Source organism: Populus euphratica, unplaced genomic scaffold (assembly GCF_000495115.2).
Source record: "Populus euphratica unplaced genomic scaffold, PopEup_1.0 scaffold715.1, whole genome shotgun sequence".
Classification (NCBI taxonomy): domain Eukaryota; kingdom Viridiplantae; phylum Streptophyta; class Magnoliopsida; order Malpighiales; family Salicaceae; genus Populus; species Populus euphratica.
Window position 1 is genome coordinate 1 of NW_011500579.1, and position 16,088 is coordinate 16,088.

A 16,088-nucleotide genomic window follows, 5' to 3' on the forward strand; every position below is an offset into this window, starting at 1 on the left:
GAAAGATGGGGTTTCTTTCAGATTATTAACCATGGGGTTCCCGTTCATGTACTTGAGAATGTCAAGGAATCAACTCATCGGTTCTTCAGGTTACCAGCGGAGGAAAAGAGGAAGTATTTAAAAGAGCTTTCTCCTTCTAACAACGTGCGGTTTGGCACAAGCTTTAGTCCGGAAGCTGAGAGGGCTTTAGAGTGGAAAGATTACCTTAGCCTCTTTTATGTCTCTGAGGACGAGGCTTCTGCTTTGTGGCCCTCTGTTTGCAAGTAACAAATTTTTAACTTCTCACAAGCTGCACATGCGTAATCTATTAAAATGCATCAAAATCATTTAGTTAGAGATGGCTTGGACTGGACTGAAATGCTTTACTTTCAGGGATCAAGTGCTAGACTACATGAGGAGATCAGAAATTGTTATCAGAAGGCTACTAGATGTGTTAATGAAGAATCTGAAAGTGACTGAAATTGATGAGAAAAAAGAATCCCTCTTAATGGGGTCTAAAAGGATTAACCTTAACTACTATCCGATTTGTCCAAACCCTGAGCTCACAGTAGGAATTGGCCGCCACTCTGATGTCTCGACACTCACAGCCCTCCTCCAAGATAACGTTGGTGGACTTTACGTCCGAGGAGATGACGATTACTGGATTCATGTTCCTCCTGTTAACGGTTCCCTTGTGATCAATGTTGGTGATGCTCTACAAATAATGAGCAATGGTCGATACAAGAGTGTTGAGCACTGCGTGATGACAGATGGAAGTAAGAACAGGATTTCAATCCCCATATTCATCAACCCAAGGCCATCAGACAAAATATCTCCTTTTCATGAAGTGCTGGCAAGCGGCGAGAAGGCAGTGTATAAGGAAGTTCTGTACTCGGATTACGTCAAGCATTTCTTCCGAAAGGCACATGATGGGAAGAAAACAATCGATTTCGCTAAGATAAGAATATGAAGCTATTGTTTTACAGGTGTTGCAACTTGTTCAGACCTGAGGATGTATCTTGTACACAGAGAATTTGAAGTGCCACCAATCAATCCAACTTTCATTCTCTGATGATTCTGAATTCAATTCCTAGAAGAGCTGAAGCGGTAACCATGACTTCATAAATGTAAACTACAATCAATCAATTCAAGAAATGAACAAAAATAAATTTGATTTTTCTTTTTATAAGATCAGAAGTTGAGTATATACATGACTTCACAGATGACCAGAAACAATTTCAATACAAGCAAACAATTCCTGAACAATAGAATAAACAGAAAAAAACCTACTCTAATCCTCATATTCCAGTTTTTCTCCAGTGCTGTTAAATTGAAGCCACATCTTTGATTTGCAAAACTTCATGAAGAAGTACCATAAAATCCCAAGAACAGTCAAAATAAAGCTCACCATATACACAGTTCTGGTTGCCACAGCCATAACATAGACCAGAAACACAGATGGAATCAAGCACATTATGATCAAGCCAGGCAATCCCATTGGAACCCTAAATGGCCTGTCTATACTTGGCATTTTCCTCCTCAGCCATAAAAATGATGCAAATTCCAACAACATGCCTAAACTGTACAAGAAATTCACTGAAGAAATTATGTCTGCAAAATCCATATAACAACCTGCTAATGCTATTACTGTTGAGACCAGAATTGCCACCCAAGGTGTGTTAAACCACTTCGATCTCACACCAAAAAATTCTGGCAAAAATCCCAAGTCAGCCATGCCTAAAACTTGGTATGCACAACTACTCAATTGTGCTTCATATAATCCAATAACAGATAAACATGCACCAATTTCCATCCATAATTTCAACCATTTCCCAGCAACCATTTCAGCTACATAAGCAAAATAGCCATCAGTCCAATCTTCTTGGCTTAATGGTATAGCCCCTGTGGCAGCTAAAAGAGGTACTAAGTAACCTAAACAAGTGAGCACGCCAGCAGATAAAAGTGCTATTGGAAAAGTCCTTTGAGGTTGCTCAACTTCACCAGCTAAAGTACTAGCACTATCCCAAAAATTTAAGTTCCAAAACAGAGTATTAAAAAACAATGTCCAATCCTTTTGGACACCCTTCTGTCCTAAACTGATCCATCTTGAAGGATCAATCTTGGGGATTGAAACTAATGTCAGTACTACAAATGGTGAAAGTGACACGATACCTAAAGTAACAGCAGTGTAACCAACAATTGCCAAACCTGTATAGTTTAGAAACGACAACACCAAAGTTGAGACCAATATGGCAATATAGCGAGGCACACCTAAAGAGAAAACTGGGAAAACCAACTTGAGATAGTCTATGCAAAGAACTGGATATGAAGCCAGATTCAGGACACCAGTAAGGAACTTCCAGGAACCCATCAGGGAACCCCAGAAGGGTCCGAAGGCCTGATGGGCCCAGACGACAAAACCACCGTTGCCTGGAAAGGCGGTGGCGAGCTCGGCGGTGACAAGGGCCTCGGGGATGCTCCAAATGAAGGGAAATATGAAAAAGCCCAGTATGGCCCAAAGAGGCCCAGCAGCTCCCACAGCTGATTCTTCACCATAAGGACCCCCTGATACCTCAAAGAAGATGAGGAAAACAAGTGGGATTAATGCTAGTTTTCCATGGCTTTTGGTGGTGGTGGTGGTGGTGGGTGGCTGTTGTTCCAGGAGATGTTGAGTGTTTGAAGAGGAGAGGTGGGGTTCCATCCTTTCGGTGTCAAAGCTTTGAATATACTGGTAGGTTTGTAAGGCTTTATGAATGGAATTTGGAGGGGTGGTGGGCCATTTTTTTTTTGTCCTCGGTCATGAAAATTCAATTTGATAAATGAGATGTAGGCAATTCAATGTTGATATGGAATGACAGGTGAACATGGAAAAAATATTTTAAATTTTAAAATTTAAAATATTTTTAAGATAATTACCAATAGTTGGAGAAAAAATATAAGAAAAGGAGTTAAAAATATTTTTGACTGACACATGATATTGTGATAAAAGAAACTGTCACATAATTTATTTTCTTGTCCCACATAATGGATACACTTTGATCTTTTGTTTTTAAAACATATGAATTATATGGTGTAAAAATTATAAGAAAATTATTAAAAAGTTGTGAACCTAATCTTGTTCCAAGTCAATGTTCGTGTCAAATTTGACAAGTTATCATCCCAATCATACCACATTACCAAAATTAATAGTGGATGCAAGTTGCTCTCATTTAACTGGAAATTCTTTCTAACCACCCCTGTGAATATCTTCAATAAGATCATGAAGTAAGTTCACACTAGGCTGCAGTTACATTGCATCCAAGATCCACCTCCATCATTCACAGCTAGCAAAATGGGGCCAGATTGGGCCAGATTGGGAAAGAGGTGCATGCCTTGTTATGTATCCTCGTCAAAAAAATCTTGTGGGGAAAGATATGCAAACACACAAGTCAGGGCCCTCCACTTTTTCAATTGCTTCTGCATTATTTTGTTAAGTTCCATGCATTAATGGCCAAGCTCTCCAAATTCTAAGCAAAGTCATTGTCATCTCAATCCCTATTATGTTTAATCAAGAATAGAAATTGAATCATAGAGATTCCTCAGTATAATTTAGAAATTCAGCTCATACATGCCGTTCTACGCACGCAGTTGATTACTGTTCTTGACAGTGCCAAAGAAAATGAAACCGTCTCTCACAATATTGTAAGCATCAAAGGTGCCCCACTGCTTTTTATCAAAATCAAAAGAACACTTATTCAACATAAGCAGAAAATGAAACCATCTTTTAAACCATGTCCTTTTTGTTTAAAAAATAAGCAGAAAATCTTCAACATTAATGCTAATATCTTCTTGCAGTTACCAGTTTGAATACTCAATATTTCCTTCCCTTTGTTGTAAACCATGCTAATATCTTCTTGTAGGTCCTATCTTTGTTCCAAGGAGATTCAAACTGGTGAAGTTGTAGATGGATTCAGCCATGGTGGTGAATGCAGCTAGGGGTGCATCCGAGTCTCTGGCTAAGGACCCTCTTTTAAAATAGATTTTTCAGCTTATTCAGCATGACTGGGATGTTAGAAATCACTATATTTATAGAGAGGGTAATCATTGTGCTAATAGTTGACTTTTTTCCCTCTCCTCGGGGAGATAGAAAGGATTTTTTTTTTCCTTTTATTCTTTGATTTAAACTTATCGATGCCTGCATTCAATTCTAGACTCATTCATCCCTTTTTTAGGGGTCCAAGATTGACAAAGTCTACATCAAATTGAGTTAGTTAAATCATCACGGATTTCTTTTAAGCCAAAAAAAAGAGTACAAATCCTGGGAGGTTAGGGCTAATAAACAGAGAAAAAGCAGGAGAGAATAACAGTACAGAAGCTGTTTTCATTAACCTAATTTCTTGATCTCATAACTTTACAACCATACAACCCTAGTAGAAATAGGATCTTTAGATCCTATGCAGATTCTCCAATGCCAAGTGCCATGTTGTTGAGAATCGGGAGTCCACAGATTCCATGTGACTGTCTACATGTCTTTTTCTTAAGCACTAAGCCAAATTCATTCATGACCAATTCAACAAGATAACAACCTTCTCTTATACATCAATCTTCAATGACTTCACCGCTGCTAAACTTGAACCACCGCTTTGTCTTGCAAAAATTCATAAATACGTAAAATCCAATGGCACCCACAGTCATCAAACCACTCACCAAGTAAACAGTCTTGGTGGCAATAGCCATTATAAGAACCAAAAATGCAGATGGTACTAAGCACATAACAATCAAACCTGGAAGCCTCATTGGAATCCTGTAAGGCCTTTTCAACCCTGGCAATTTCTTTCTCAACCAAATAAAAGATGCAAACTCTAACAACATACCTAAACTATATAAGAAATTAGCTGACGAAATGATATCTGTAAAGGTCATATATGAGACACCAATTGTGATCAAAGTGGATAGCAATATCCCCACCCAAGGTGTGTTGAACCTTTTAGACCTAATGGCAAAGAAGTTTGGAACAAATCCTAAATCAGCCATACCAAGAAGCTGGTATGCACTACTACTTAATTGAGCCTCATATAAACCAATAGCAGATAACACAGCACCAACTTCAATCCAATACTTTAGCCACTTCCCTGCAATCATCTCTGCAGCAGTGGCATGAAATCCTGATTCCCATAGACTTTGATCCACAGAAACAGCACCAGTCACCGCGAAAAGTGGAATCAAGTAAGACACACAAGTGAAGATCACAGCCACAAGCAAGGCCATAGGAAATGTTTTCCGGGGTGCATCCACTTCACCAGCCAAAGTACTAACATTGTCCCAGAAATTCAAGTTCCAAAAAAGTGTGTTAAAGAACAGAGTCCAGTCCTTTTTCACACCCTTTTGGCCAAAACTTATCCACCTATGAGGATGAATCTTAGGGATTGCTATCAAAGACATAACTATAAAAGGCGAAAGCGAAACAAGACCAAGCAGAACAGCAGCATAACCAACAATAGCCAATCCAGTATAGTTTAAAAAGGATAACAACAATGTTGAAATCAAGACAGCAACTTTTCTAGGCCAACCTGATTCCAAAGCAGGAACTACCTTCTCCATGTAATCAATGCAAAGAACAGGAAAAGCAGCAATATTAATAACACCACTCAAGAATTTCCAAGAACCCATCAGAGATCCACAGAAAGGACCAAAAGCCCTTTCAGCCCAAATGACAAAACCTCCATTTCCAGGGTAAGCAGTGGAGAGCTCAGCGGTGATAAGAGCCTCAGGAATACTCCATATAAATGGAAATATCAAGAAACCAAGTAAGGCATACAGAGGCCCTGCAGCCTGGACCGCAGGTTCTTCTCCATAAGGACCCCCAGCAACTTCAAAGTAGATTAAGAATATTAGAGGGACCAAAGTGAGTTTTTTTGGGAATTTCTTGGCGGTGGTGGTGATAGGAAGTTCTTGAAGGGAGTCCGGTACTCTGGGTGGGGTTTCGGAGGTGGTTTCCAGGTTTAGAGAAGACATTTTTTCTCGTGTTTTGGTGCTCTGCCTTTGGATTTCTCCTTGTATGTATATACATATAACAAGTGGACAGATTATTGAAGGGCATGAAAAATGTGATTGCGACGGCTATGGAGCCATAGCAGAGAGAGAGAGATAGACAGAAGAGGCGTGTGTTTTTTTCTTTAATCATGATACCAACCTCATATTTTAGAAAAGGTGAGCTGCCAATCGAGTCAGCAAAGTAAGATGGAGACTATATATATATATAAAAAAATAAAGAATGTGTTATGAAGATCCAAATATTTGGCAATCGTTTAGAATATAGTCGTGTCGGCTTGGTGGGCTAATCCTAAAATATTGGATTCCAAAGAATAATTCGAGCTAAGGTTTTAGTTGATTTATAAACCATATCAACTCAATCGAGCTAGTATTACATAAAAGAAAACAAAAAATCACTTGTTTTTTTTGGTTTTTTGTTTTCCTGTTATGAATGAACTCAGAATTATATACTATCAATTTGCAAGATTAAAGAAGCCAAAAACGTGTTGGCGAAACAGGAGCAGAAAAGCAAAAGAAAATCAAGACCATATGCACCAAGAAAATAATAAGGTACAAAAACAAGAAAATAAGGCTGCGTTTGTTTGTTTATGCGGCCGGCATTGAAACCAGCAAGCTCCAAATCCAATTCTACATCAGTCAACAACCAAGAAAGCATCTCAGGCCAAACTTAACAGTAAGCATTGTAACCTTTCTTATCTTGGTTTCCTGTTATTAGAAGGTTGCATAAACAACTTCCTGTAAGGAAATATAATTAAATAGGACACCAGGCATGCATATTTACAACCTTTTCGCTTCCAACAGTTTTACTTTCAAGTTAGTCAGATTGCTATGTCTGGCACATTTCTTGTTAGAACCTTCAAAAAAGAGAGGCTAAAACTCATTTGATATGTGTCCTCATCTTTGCCAATTCAAAAACTTTAAAGTTATTTGATTATGGAACAAACAAGCATGAAATTGAAATTCCTACTAGCTTAGTTATACATGACGTTATAAAAAAAATATATTATCTCAAAAGTTTAAATTATTAGATAAAATGTTGAAAATAATTTTATATTACTCATTAATAAAGCGTACGTGTATGGAATACGAGAAGAAAACATTTTCATTTTTAGGATCTGCATTTTCTCTGAATCTGCAACTCTCAGACTCATCACTCATGACTCATCAGCATGTCAATGTTCTTGAACATGTTAAAGCACCTGCTGAGCTAGTCATTGACTGTACAGAGTTTGCACTTCCAACTTTGAACGTTTGCTCCTTATTGTAGTTGGGCTTTGCCGTACCTCTGCGGCCGGTCTGGACAAAAGAAGCTCCATTTGTAAACATATCCCCTACAGAGTAGAAGTTCCAGGGCTTGCCTTTTGCACCAATCTCCGTATTTCTCCAAGTTACCTGTTAAAATATCAGAATTTTTTTCTTAGTTTTTCTGGTCCTTAATTCAGATACCCCCGTCTCCTTAATTTGCATGATTTGAAAGATAATGATCGATTCGTGGATGATCAAATATATATTTGACAGTTGAAAGCTTTACCTCCTTCTTTCCGGATTGTTTAGGTGCAATAAAATGGTTGGATTCACTCTTGATGCTAGGATTCATGCTTCCTCCAATTGCATATTGTTCCCATCCCAGGTACAGATTGTTAGCTACATGTGCATATCCATGGCGAACCCTGCATTATTTTCAATGATTTATATATCAGTGTAAAATCTTGAATACACGATTCATGATTCAGACTGCTGCAGAAATTTGTTTAGTTAGAAAGACAGACAGAAAATGCGTTCATTGGACAGCTTTAAAGTCAGCTTTAAAGTCAGTCCCTATCCTCATCTCTGTCTCTTCTATCTAAGATAATATTAACCAAATGCCAGAAATTGTGGTATTTAATTAGGTATTATTAATTACCTTGGCATTCTTTGGTTGCAATTAGGACCAAAATGATTGAAGGCAACCGTGACCTTCATGTTCTTGTCTCTCAAATACCCATCATCATGTCCAAGAAGCATAACCTTGTCTTGGTCTCTAAACCAATTGTTAGAAACAGTAACAAATGTAGATCCACGAGTGACATCAAGAAGACCATCCTGGCACGAGTATAATGTATTGTGGTCTATCCAAACCTTAGATGCAGTGACCAGCCTTATGGCATCCCCATCCATCTGACCTAACGGCATTAGTTTCCCATCCGGTCCCATGACTGAGCTAGGTCCCTGTGCCTTGCAATGGTGAATCTTTAGGCCATGGATGATCACGTCGGTTGCCTAGACAAACAACATTGATGTTTTAGACAGAGCATGCACTGCCTATATAATCAGCAATAATGGCAACTAGAGATTAAATTAACGTACCTTGTACACCACGAGGCATCCGATGCCTTCAATGCTGACATCAACGCCACGACCATCAATGGCAGTATGGCTGCTAATAAGAAGAGGTTTCTCAAGTTTAATGTCCATGTTCTTCTCAAAAGTGATCCAGACTTTTCCTGTGATCATGGTAGCTCCATATCTTAATGTCCCTTGTTTGGGATTCACAGGGTCGTCACTAGGATCGGTGACCTTATACCATATAACATTTTTCCCAACATTGTTGGTCATTTTCCCTGCAAACCCCACAGAGCAAGTAGCCAGATGTTGTCGGCTTCTCTGCCAATTTGAATTCATTCTCCAGCATTGATCAATGACATTCATTTTGCTGGCCCCATGACAAGCATTGGGAATGAAGGAAAGGATGCAAATGGAAAGAAGTACAACAAAGGGCCTGAAGACAGCCATGATCGATGATAGAGTAGAATAGAGATTAAATTTGCAATGTAAGAGTTGGGGAATGGTGGAGATGTTTATATAGGATCAAGAGGAGCTAAGCAATGATGCAGGCTGGTGTAGTTTGATCAGTTGGTTACAACAGATTTGCTGCAGTGAGAGCTGATTTGCTGTATTTGTAACTAAATCCAACTTGAAACCTAATGTATTGTAAGTGTTGTCGTCCTAAAAATAGAGATTGCAATAATATCTCCATTATTTTGTGCACTGTTTGGGTTTGCATGGTTGTTTATTCTCCATTATGTTAAGACTTGAATTTAGCATCCTTAATTGTAACCACTCATCACACCCTCTTCCCACTTTTTTTAGAACTTGAAAAATGCAAGATTATCAAGTGTACTATAAACCTTGCCTGTAATCATTGTATTACAACTTGCATATGCTCAACAACTTGACCAGCAATATGGAAGGTATGAACCGGTCTGGATTGAAGGAAAAAAAAGTATGAAACTTTGCTAACTCGATAAAAAAACCTAAGGGTTGATTTATTGACCTGGTTGATCAAATTTTGATCTGGTTAAAATCTAATTATCAATTTATTAATTTTTTTATAAAAAAATATGGTAAAATGATTTTATTTTGATTTTTATTTAAAAAAAATTAAAATTAACCCTTCCAATTTATTGTGGCTAAGAGCCTGTTCAAGTTTGTTTTTTTTTTTTTTTTAATATGGATATTTAGACTCGCTTGCATGTATTTCAACTAATTCTATAAATTTTAAATTTAATAATTTTATAAGTATTCATCGATTCTAAAATTTACAAGACTCATTGGAGTAACTTATTATTATTATTATTATTATTATTTTTCATGTATTGCGCATGCAAATAAAAGAGTTGATATTTGCTGTGACAAGATTAGGTGCTAATGTTCAAAAAGTATGTGATTCATGAATTTGAGCGGTGAATAATGTGTTAGAATTGTGTGATTTTTTTTATTCTTTTAATTGACACTAGGAGAAAGAAGGGGGTATGAACAATGGTAATTTGACTCTGATTATTGTAAACTCTTTTGCGAAAGATATTTTCAAATTAATATGAATGAGATACTGGAGAAAACCATTATAGTAGTGTGTTACCGCCACCTTAAAATCTGATTATGTATGTTCTACTGATGGATTTATTTTATCTAAAACCAGATGAAGAATGATAAGGTAAATTGAAAGATTTTTTTTGAAGAGATTATATGATGGAAGCTTTGTCAAAATGATGAAAATGCGGGTACTTGTAGTTACTAATACTTGCTTCTAGTTAGCAGTGTACAGCAATGGTTCAGTCACAGGAATATGAGCGAATGGGGCGTGCCTGCGAGAAAGCTGAAGAGGGCCAAGAGGCCTTGGTGTCATCTGGTCATCCGGTGGGATTTCAATTTGAGGGATATCTTGATGCTGGGCTAATGGTTGATGAGTTACTGATAATGATGTTTTGCAGGGTAGTTTTCTTATTGGATCTCGGAGGACGAAAAGATAAAGAAAGTGTAAGGTCAAAATCTTCTTCATCTTCACCTTCCAAATCTTGCTGGCTAATGCTGTTGTTGCTGCTGTGCTTTCTCTTCGTGGAGATCTCTTGCTCGTTGGTTTCTAAATCTTCTTGGCTCTTCATGGTGTGAGTAAAAGAGGGAGAGAGGATTAGGGTTTTAGTGAAAAGGCAACGTTAGTATTTTGGCTATGAAAAAGAGAGAAAAACGAGAGAGATGGATTTTAAAAGGGAGATATAGGCATGGAAACAGAATATATAAGATAGAAACGAGAGTTGATAAAATTTCTTTCAAAATTTGAAAAGCAATAGTAAAAACAAAAAAGGCTATGGTTTTCTCCAGCCTTATGACAACCACTATTTAATTTTCCTAACAATAAAATCAATAACGGAGTTAGAAGAATATTTGAAAATTTGTTTCCAATTTTAACTCCATCAATTCCACAACTCCCTTCAAGCACATGTGAGGTGTATCATTGCAATGTGCTTTATAAAAAAATCACATTTGAAATAATATCTAATTTGGTTCAATTCTCATCCACATCACAAATCAAGAATTTTATATCTAAATTATCTCTTTTAATATTTTTTTTTTTTAAATTTTGATAGTTAATTCCAATCCTCAAAGAAACTAGATAATCAAAACATTCAGTTTTAACATTATATTAGAAATTGTTTTTTCTACTCATAATCTCTCGAACTCCTCACCTATACTGAATGATGAGTTAATTTTACAATTTATTTTTACATGTATCACATTTTCTCTGTCACGAGCTTATTTTATTTTAATAACTCTTATAGTCATGGTTATTTCAACATACAACAAGCAAATAACTTTCAAGATATTTGAATTCTAATATTAATTGATACAGATAAAAATATAACCAAGAAGACAATAAAACAATAAATTAGAAAAATAAAATTGAAATCGAATATAGTTATCATACAAAACCCTAATTTATAATTTTATTTTTGAGAATAAAAGTATAATATATTATTCTAAAATACACAAGGTAAGCAACCTTATTTATAATAATTCTAGGCTGAAAAAAATCTCAATTAATAATTATTGAGTTGTTTTAGGGATACCTAAACTAAAAAGAAAAAAATAGCAATCTTAATGTTTGATTTTCTAAAATAAATAGAAAAAAAAATCATGAAAAAAAAATAATCCTAAACTAAATAGGAAATAATAATAATAATAATTAAAAAAATAATATTTTTCCCTAAAATTCCTCCAAGCTCTATAAACCATAAAACTGGAATAGACACATCTTATAGCTAACTGGGTTCTTCAGAACCATTACACCAATTTTTAGAGTATCAAAGTCGAAATGAAGTAGGGTTAAGTTATTAATTTTATTTATAAAAAAAATGTGCATGTGAATTTTTTTCAAATTCTAAAAAATGGTAAGCAGGTGTGATATCATTGGCTAAAATTACGTATGCTAAATTCAAGTCCTAAAAACAAACAAACAAACAGTGAACAAAACAATGGAGATTTTGCTGCCAATATCTCTATTTTTAGGATGACAACACTTGCTTAGCTATAATACATTAGGTTTTAAGTTGGATTCATTTCTGTTAAACCACATAACACCAGCCTGCATCAGAAACGTCTGGTCGTATTGAAAACAGGCAAGCTTTTGCAAATATGAAATATCTCCTCCCTCCTCCCCTCCTTTGCAGCTATGGCAATGGAGTCTATTTCTCTAAAGCAGGTAACATTTGCTACAAATCACAATGATATCTTCCCAAAGAATCAATGGAAACACCATCCAGTAATCCCAGAAACTCATACTACTAGAATAATGTTTCACTTTGGCACCCATCAAAAATTACCAAAGAACAGATTTCCAAGGTAAAAAGTTTGTTAACTTACATAAATACATGCATAGCCTTGCATAGTTATTTAGCAGTTCATTCTTATGATATGTGATTATGTTGCTTCCTGACATTAATGGGTTTTCTTTGTTATCTTCTTAAATGCAAACTCTCGACAGATTTTTTTTAAGTTTTCTTGAACCTGTGGACTCAAAGAAACCATTTGGATCATCAAAGAGCATATGTGGTAACTTTTGTACTACAAACCAAACTCTGTATCTCACTAATTACCGTTACATAGTCAAATTGCATGGACATGGAATTGAAGCAAATTGCTAATGGAAGACGTTTTTGTAATGATGCCTTGTACAATCCCTTCCGTGTTTATTAACATAAAATTAAATTAAGCTGTGTTCATGATTGCTGAGCTTGGCTATGGACTCCTAGTTCATAGAACTAATGAGTTTCCGTTTAAGATTTTCAGGGCTATGCGAAAATTTAGACTTCTTTTGCCAGCCACGGAACTGAAAGTTTGTGCAGAAACTTCACAAGAAAAGTTCCTTACATATATCAGAAGATCTCAGTCTTTGTTCAAGGTTAAACTACATACGATTAATGTCTATAGCTCATGTCTGAGCGATCCTAATGCTGGAATACTCTTATGCTTCATAGACGCAAGTGGTACTGACTCAATTTGCACAGGAGACCTGTGATTTTGGAGTCCCATTCTGCTGGCTCGTTTCTGAATTATCTGGCGTTGATCCATCCCCCTTGTTGAGTAAAAGCCCTTCCTTGTCTATTAGGAGGACTTCAGGCTCAGGCGATACCCCCTCGGTGTTGACTCCAAAAGAACTCCCGGCTGGAACACTGGGGTTTCTTGGATGTAGTATTGGCTAAGCCTATGAAACTGGGTTTCGATGAAAATGAGTGACGCCAAGTAAAGTGAGTTTTTCTCACCTAAAAAAGGATAGGATATCATGCCACTATCCACCGGCATCCTTATGGCAGCCAAGTAAAATGCGTTTGCCGGGAGTCGAACCCGGGTCTATTGCTTGGAAGGCAATTATCCTAACCGTTGGACTACAAACGCTTTGGTTAATTTTTTGCCATGTTTGAAATATTTACAAGTCTTGCCTTTTAAGAAAAAAATAAATAATGAAAAAAAATCCTTGAAGATAGTCCGTCGGTGAACTCTCAATTTGATTTGTCAAGAAATCCGATTTTAGGTCAGATTATAAAATTAATCTATAGGTGTAATTGCTATGGTTTTTAAATTTGATTGAAAAAAAAAGAAGGAGTCTCATATAAGATGAGGCACCCTCTTCCTTTTCAAAATATAGATTTTCCAAAACTTTTAGGTCCCAAAAACAGCATATTATTGATGCGATTTAGTATATGCATGGAAATTTTATAGCTGGAAAATAGATATTATGTAGATGTAAATTTTCTGTTATTTTGGAGGTAGCTAGCTCGTTTTATTACTTCTATTCCAACCTAACCTACTGCCTGAGAATAGTTTTCTGAAGCTGTAAGATGTGTTCAACATTTCCAGTTTCTACAGCGGAATGAGCAGGCATGCGTTTCCTCGGTTATTGGAAGACGTCAATATTTCCAGTTTCTATCCTTAAACACCAACCAAACGCAACCTTGTAGCAACTTGCATGCACATTTTCAGTTCAAAATCTACTCATGCTCACTGTGTCAAAAATAGTGTCTTAATTGCATTAGAAGTGTAGGTCTTCGATAAGAAAATCTAGGAATCAAATGCTTTGACACATTCCCACTAAAAAGAGTCCTTGAAACACAATACTAGCAATTTCTTCTAGTTCAAAGAAAATACCATTGCTAAGAACTCTCCTCAACGGAACTCTTGTCGACTAATAGTTTGGAAATCACCACGCATAATAAGAAAATGAAAGGCAGAAGACACATCTTAATTGGATTATCTTTCTCCTTACGAGTATACGTATACTCCACAGTTGAACAAACACATTGCCAGACAGCACCAGCCAATTATCCAAAATACTCAACAATAGTGCCAACAGGCTTTCTAGTTGCGGAAGTACAAGTTGATCGGAGATGAAAAGGTGGCAATGAGCTCATGACCGCCCGTTTAATTCTTTCCTTTCGAGCCATGTGAATGAGTTCAACGGCAGCAAGAAGCGAAGCTACAAATGCCAACACCGTGCCAATTTGTGCATAACCCATCTGGTCAAAAACCGCTGATGCAATCTCTAGGCTTAAGTTTGTCATCAGCAAAGTCCATCCTGATATTTCCTATACAAGAAAGTAGTTAGTTGTAAACAAGGCAGTTAAGAAAATCTCGCCAATTCTCAAAAGCGTTGTTTCCATAGTTCTTACTCTAGGACGTGAACTTTCTCCAGCATCCAGCAGCTGTTCTGCCTCTACAGTATAGACTGCATCCTGTACAATTAATTCACAATGACATAATGTGAGATAATTGATAATACACAAAACAATACAATTATGACTGGTAGAAACTCATAATATAAGATTATCCCATGTACTATTATATATAGATTAAAAGAAGTTAGACAAGATTTGACTCAGTATATATCACCTGGTTCTCATCATTATCATTCATCGAAAGTAAGTCTATCTTGGAGTCGTCTTGGCTGAAGACAGATGTAGCAAGGTTTTCTAGACGATTATCTGCAAAGTTGGCCAATATCCATATACAGGTTGTGATATCAACATTCGAAGAATTATTTTAAAAAGAAGACAGACGAAAAGGAATTCCACGTGTTTAGATATATATAATTTGCTTTCAGCTTTCATGCTTTTACATGTTATTAGAACTTTGTGACAACATACCATTTGCTTGTAACGATCTGGAAGAGGCTGCGTGTTCCACGAAGCTAAGTAAGGTAACTGCATTATCAAAGCATTAAATATTTTTCATGGAAGCTGTGGTGGGAAGTGGAAAATTCTTAAAATCAAAAGTCTCAAAAGAAATAAAGTATAGACCTTCTCCATTAAAATCGTATTCGCTATTAATTCTTGAAGAGAGTGGTCATTTCACAAACGTAACTCTGGTAGCTGCATGCATCATCAAAACATCAAATATTTTTCATGGAAGTCGTGGTGAAGATTAGAAAATTCTGAAAATCAAAAGTTTTTCAAAAGAATAGGAGCATAGACCTTCTCCGTTAGAAACTATGGAATAGTCTGGTTATTCCCCGAAACTAACTCAGGCAACTGCATTATCAAAACATTAAATATTTTTCATGGAAGTAGTGGAAGAAATTGGAAAATTCTGAAAATCAAAAGTTTCAAAAGAAATAAGAGTACAGACCTTCTCCATTAGAAATTCTGGAATAAGCTGGTTATTCCTCGAAGCTAAGACTGGTTGCTGCCTTATCAAAATATTAAATATTTTTCATGTAAGTTATGGAGGAAATGGGGAAATGCTGAAAATCAAAAGTTTAAGGGAAGTGAAGGTTAATTCAAATAATCATAAAGTTTAATTAGTTATGAGATATAATTTATATTATTTTTTAATATTTTTTAAGTAAAAATTATTTGCTTAATTTTATTAATTAAAATAAAAATAATAATATTCAAACACATAATTATTTGATTATTAAAATTATAATATTATAGTAAAGAATCATTTTAATTAATAAATTTAAATTATAAACTTTAAAAATATAATTTATATTATTTTTTAAATTAGAATACGTAATACCAGCCGGCGCACATCATTGTCGCTCAAGGTAAGTGACTTCTGTTAGGTTGATTGCCATTTCATGTACAACAAATGGATGGCACCAACCATTGACTATTGGTAGCCACCATTGTTGAATGAGCTAAAGTTGGTGGCCACCATTGTTGAATGAGCTAGAGTTGGTAACCACCAATGTTGACAATAAACCAAGAAGAGCCTCCATGAATGCCTATAAATAGAGGCATATATGAGAGAGCAAAATGAGAGAG

The 16,088-nt window shown here is 36.1% G+C and overlaps 5 protein-coding genes and 1 non-coding gene across 6 annotated transcripts; 1 reads left to right on the plus strand and 5 right to left on the minus strand.

The window, feature by feature from the left end:
• Positions 1-3: 3 nt before the first annotated feature.
• Positions 4-1,264, plus strand: LOC105115498 (feruloyl CoA ortho-hydroxylase 2-like; the record flags this gene model as incomplete). The annotated part of the gene is made up of 2 exons (XM_011012404.1): positions 4-263; positions 373-1,264. Coding segments are annotated over 2 exons (837 nt in total), but the record flags the coding sequence as incomplete, so codon positions are not given.
• On the minus strand, positions 1,135-2,729 carry LOC105115478 (probable polyamine transporter At3g13620). The gene has a single exon (XM_011012371.1). The coding sequence runs from the start codon at positions 2,678-2,680 to the stop codon at positions 1,271-1,273; it is 1,410 nt and encodes a 469-aa protein (XP_011010673.1). The 5' UTR covers positions 2,681-2,729; the 3' UTR covers positions 1,135-1,270.
• A 1,496-nt stretch (positions 2,730-4,225) lies between these two features.
• Positions 4,226-6,152, minus strand: LOC105115479 (probable polyamine transporter At3g13620). The gene has a single exon (XM_011012372.1). It carries the CDS (start codon positions 5,971-5,973, stop codon positions 4,558-4,560), a length of 1,416 nt encoding a protein of 471 aa, XP_011010674.1. The 5' UTR covers positions 5,974-6,152; the 3' UTR covers positions 4,226-4,557.
• A 964-nt stretch (positions 6,153-7,116) lies between these two features.
• On the minus strand, positions 7,117-8,784 carry LOC105115480 (pectate lyase 1-like). Its single transcript, XM_011012373.1, has 4 exons — positions 8,359-8,784; positions 7,916-8,271; positions 7,544-7,682; positions 7,117-7,404 (listed from the first exon to the last, which is right to left on the minus strand). Exons 1-4 carry the CDS (start codon positions 8,782-8,784, stop codon positions 7,177-7,179), a joined length of 1,149 nt encoding a protein of 382 aa, XP_011010675.1. The 3' UTR covers positions 7,117-7,176.
• A 4,365-nt stretch (positions 8,785-13,149) lies between these two features.
• TRNAG-UCC (transfer RNA glycine (anticodon UCC)) lies at positions 13,150-13,221 on the minus strand. The gene has a single exon. It is a non-coding gene; the product is annotated as a tRNA-Gly (tRNA).
• Positions 13,222-14,127: 906 nt separating this feature from the next.
• LOC105115481 (uncharacterized) lies at positions 14,128-14,877 on the minus strand. The gene is made up of 3 exons (XM_011012374.1): positions 14,713-14,877; positions 14,493-14,555; positions 14,128-14,408 (listed from the first exon to the last, which is right to left on the minus strand). Exons 1-3 carry the CDS (start codon positions 14,734-14,736, stop codon positions 14,145-14,147), a joined length of 351 nt encoding a protein of 116 aa, XP_011010676.1. The 5' UTR covers positions 14,737-14,877; the 3' UTR covers positions 14,128-14,144.
• Between the last annotated feature and the right edge of the window lie 1,211 nt (positions 14,878-16,088).